The sequence below is a fragment of the Otolemur garnettii genome, unplaced genomic scaffold (genome assembly GCF_000181295.1).
Source record: "Otolemur garnettii isolate 467f Iridium unplaced genomic scaffold, OtoGar3 scaffold00080, whole genome shotgun sequence".
In the NCBI taxonomy this organism is placed as follows: Eukaryota; Metazoa; Chordata; class Mammalia; order Primates; family Galagidae; genus Otolemur; species Otolemur garnettii.
Window position 1 is genome coordinate 3,959,209 of NW_003852475.1, and position 4,740 is coordinate 3,963,948.

Below are 4,740 nucleotides of genomic sequence, written 5' to 3' on the forward strand. Positions count from 1 at the left end.
GAGTCCGGGCTGGGGATTCGAACCTGCCACCTTAGGTGTACGTGGCTGGCGCCTTAGCCAGTTGAGCTATAGGCGCCGAGCCAAGCCTAAAATTCTTAAGAGAGAAAACTGCATTAATCCTCTCTGAAGTCTCCCTCCACCAGCCCCTGCACCTAGCAGGTTCTCTGTCTACATCTGTCTGAGTAAGGACCCAGCTGTCAGTTTAATATTGGCCAATGTTAGACCTTTCTTCCTGGTGAAATACTACAAAATTAGATTTTGTCAAAGGCCTCTGTGGGAGCCCATTTTATTACAGCCTCTTGAGTTTTCTCTATTGAAGACATAGGCCTGACTCCAAGTGTGCTCAGGAGGCACTTCTGACTTGTGTCTGTTTGTTGCATTGTTTGCACTGCCAAACAAAGCCTGTTTTGCACTCCCTGCTTGGTGACTACTGATCTGAACTGCTGATTGGAAGTGAGTTGAAAGGTTGAAAAACTAAGAGGTTATGGCTCAGCACAGCTGAGTGCTGAGAGAGGAAAGGTACAAAGAGGTGGTGGCATTGAAGTTTATGAAATGTCAGAGGTGAGTGACAAAGAAGAGTTCTTCTTGTCAAGGCATGGTGAATGCCAGTCATGTGTGCGCCCCCATCCGCCGCAGAGTGCGGAGGTGCTGGGAACACTCAGTGATGGCTTCCACACCATTCTTTTTTCACTCAGAAAGCATATTGGAATACAGGTGCATGAGAGCAATGTTATGACAGGCATAACCTCAAATATGCCCTAATTTTGTTCAAGTGTATTATTTGCAAATTTTGGTACTTGAATCATTCAGTAAGAAAATGTTTGCAACCCCACCAGATTAAAACCTCCATCCTGAGAACACTGTTGAGTTAGGCTTCTGTCTCTTGGCAGCAGCTGGCTTTCCTTATCCACGCTGTCTCCTATGGGGAAGACATTTCACATCTCTCATTGCGGAAATAGGGGCAAAGAGCTCCCTCACTTACTCAGATGTCCCTTGCTGTCCACAGAGCTTCAATGACATAGTCGTTTCTATAACTGGCTGCTCATCCACAAGCTCACACTGACTCCCTTGCAAGGCTGGGATTCAAATTCCAGCTCTGCTAGTTGTGTGTAGTTGTGTGAATGGACAGGTGAGAAAGCCAGAACTGTGTGGAGCCCAGAGTAAGACTCAGCAAGAGATGGAACATCCCAGCTTTCCCTCAGACCTGCCTTCTCCCGTCTATCAAATAACCATAATAGACTTGCTGGCCCAAGAGGGCAACAGTTTCATAAAGTCGCATAAGTGAAAGAAAACAGAACCTTCTACAAATCAGTTATGGGTCATTCAACGGGCCATCTAACATTACCTTTTCTTAGAACTTGACGAACAACTCAGGAATTCATCAATATCAAACCCAATGATGAGCACTCGGTTTTTATTTATGGCTGTAAGAGAAAAAGTTGAATTTACTCTATATGTGACCCCCAACTAAGAACACACATGTCTGAAATCAACGCTTTTCCTCAGTTATATATATAACACACTCAAACTCCAAGGAATGGTTTCAAGTCCCTCTGGAAAATACTATAGGCTAAGGACTTAAGCAGGTCAGAAGTGATTTTTACTTCCTTTTTTTTTTTTTTTTCTGAGATGAGTCTCACTCTGTTGCCCTGGGTAGAGTGCCATTGCTATCATAGCTCACAGCAACCCCAAACTCTTGAGCTCAAAAGATCCTCCTTCCTCAGCCTCCCAAGTAGATAGAACAACAGGCACTCACCACAATACCTGTCTAGTTTTTTCTATTTTTTGTAGAGACAGGGTCTCACTCTTACTCAAGCTTATCTCAAACTCCTGACCTCAAGCAATCTACCTATGTCGGCCTCCCAGAGTAGCAGGATTACAGATGTGAGCCACAGTGTCTGTCAGATTTCTCCTTATTTATGACTTAAATGTGGTTCTCAAGCTTCAGCAAGAATCAAAACACAAGTTGTTGGGCCTACTCCTAGAGTGTCTGATCCAGTAGAGAATATGCATTTCTTTCTTTCTTTTTTTTTTTTTGTGGAGACAGAATCTCACTTTATTGCCCACAGTAGAGTGCCGTGGCATCACAGCTCACAGCAACCTCCAACTCTTGGACTTAGGTGATTCGCTTGTCTCAGCCTCCTGAGTAGCTTTGATGACAGGTGCCAACCACAATGCCCGGCTATTTTTTTGTTGCAGTTTGCCTGGGACTGGGTTTGAACCTGCCATCCATGGTATATGGGACCGGAGCCCTACTCACTGAGTCACAAGCACCGGCAGGTGCTGCTGATTTGATGCTGCTGATTTGGGGACTATAACTTTTTTATTATTATTATTATTATTTCCGGTTAATGTGAGGGTACAACTAGTTTACAATGTTTGCATTTGTTAGGTAGAATTCCTCTGGGACTACAACTTTGAGAATACTTGATTTAGAAGAACTCAAACATCAGAAAGAAGTGGAATTGTTTTTAAATTGTGGTAAAATATACATAAACATAAAAGTTACCTGTTTAATCATTAGGAATGGGTAGGATTTAAGAACAGAAATCATAGATAGAATTGGGCCGGGGTGGCTCACGCCTGCAGGGCTAGCACACTGGGAGGCTGAGGTGGGTGTATTGCCTGAGCTTACCAGTTGGAGACCAGCCTGCATCAAAGCAAGACCTCATCTCTAAAAATAGCTGGGCATTGTGGCAGGCACCTATAGTCTCAGCTACTTGGGAGGCTGAGGCAAGAGAATCGCTTGAGCCCAAGAGTTTGAGGTTGCTATGAGCTATGTTGCCACAGCACTCTACCGAAGGTGACAAAGTGAAACTCTGTCTCAAAAATAAAAAAGTCATAGAATTGAAAACAATGTAACCTAAACATTTGTACCCTCATATTAATTTGAAACAAAAAAAAAGAGACAGAAATTATTATACCATCAAAGGTGAGTTAGGGGCCAGGTGTGGTGGCTCACACCTATAATCCTAGTACTTGAGGAGCCTAAGGTAGGAGCATCGCTTGAGGCCAGGAGTTCAAGGCAAGTCTGGGCAACATAGTGAGATCCTGTCTAAAAACATGAAAAAATTAACTGGGTATGGTGGCACATGCATGTAGTCCCAGCTATCTGGGAGGCTGGAGTGGGAGGATCACTTGAGCCCAGGAGTTGGAGGTTGCAGTGAGCTATGATCATGCCATTGCACTTGATCCTGGGCAACAGAGCAAGGTCCTGTCTCAAGAAAAAGTGTTAGGGCTCAGCTCCTGTAGCACAGTGGTTATGGCGCCAGCCACATACACCAAGGCTCGCGGGTTCGAATCCAGCCTGGGTCAGCTAAAACAATAATGACAATTGCAACAAAAAATAGCCAGACATTGTAGTGGGAACCTGTAGTCCCAGCTACTGGAAAGCTGAGGCAAGAAAATCGCTAAAGCCCAGGCGTTTGAGGTTGCTGTGAGCTGTGACACCATTGCACTCTATCAGGGTGACATAGTGAGACTCTGTCTCAAAAAAAAAGAAAGAAAGAAAGAAAAAGAGTTAGGGTAAGTGTTATTGAAAGCAGCTATAGAATTAATAAGCTTCAGAGGCCTATGGGGCCAGCCCAGTGCTGGGAGGGGTTATAGGTATGCGATGGTTTGGATGTGGTTTGTTTCAAATAAAACTCATGGTGAAAAAAAAAATTTTTTTTTTTTTTGCAATTTCTGGCCAGGACCAGGTTTGAACCTGCCACCTCTGGTATATGGGGCCGGCACCCTACTTCTTTGAGCCACAGGCGCTGCCCATGGTGAAATTTAACTGCCAGAGTAACAGTGCTGAGAGGTAGTGGTGACTTAATAGGTATGTGGGTCATGAGGGATCCACCCTCATGGAGGGCTTAATGCAGTCTTAGGGAGTAAGTTCATACTCTTTTTTTTCCCCCCGTATTTAACCAGAATCAATGCAGAAAGTTCACACTCTTGTAGGACTGTATTAGTTACCAGGAGAGTGGGTACGGCAAGGCTGCCTCTCCTGTTTCATCTATTTGCAGGTGCTCACTTCCCCTTCCACTTCTATACCATGTTATGAGGCCCTAACTAGAAAATGACCAGATGTGGCTGCCTGATCTTGACTCCAGAACCATGAGCTAAATAAACTTTTCTTTATAAATGATTCGGTTTCAGGTATTCTGAACTAAAGTAACACAGACTAAGACAAAGTGGCAGAAAGGGGTCTACTGACCTCTCCCATACTAGCCTATGGATAAGGGTGACAAGACTAAACATCAGGGCCCTTGGGCCTGTGCCCCTCTGCCCCATCTTCCCTTTCTGCAGAGCCTCCAAGGATCATGAGCCTTATGCTTTAACAGGCCCCACCTCACCCTTGACTTGATTGTACCAGGAGCAACCTTTGACCCATGGCCAACCAATAAGATTCACTCTTAAGAATCTGAATGAAGAGACACTGAGAAGATGGTCCCCTAGCTGTGAGTCTGAGACCTGAAAGTTCTTAGCATTTTGGTCAGGTGCCCACCAGGGCGACATGTAATCTGAGATAATGGGGACACAGAATAAGGGAAAGCACAGAGAGCTGGTGGGGAAAGAGAGAGCGTGAGACAGTCTTGCTGTGAGAAGCCGAGATGAGAGACCTTGGAGGGAGAGGTAATGAAAGGGGACAGATGAGCAAAGATCAGTTTCCAAGCTTATAACTCACATCTGAGGTCTGAAAGTCTTTATTTCTATAAGATGTATCTTCATACAGAATCACTCCTCTTCCTTTTT

General features: G+C 44.6%; 1 protein-coding gene across 1 annotated transcript in view; it reads right to left on the minus strand.

Moving 5' to 3' along the window:
- LCT (lactase) overlaps window positions 1–4,740 on the minus strand; it is a 79,283-nt gene that overhangs the window by 46,359 nt on the left and 28,184 nt on the right. The window contains exon 5 of the mRNA XM_003794381.3: window positions 1,346–1,424. Coding sequence (XP_003794429.1) covers window positions 1,346–1,424 — 79 coding nt within the window. The remainder of the gene's footprint in view (window positions 1–1,345; window positions 1,425–4,740) is intronic.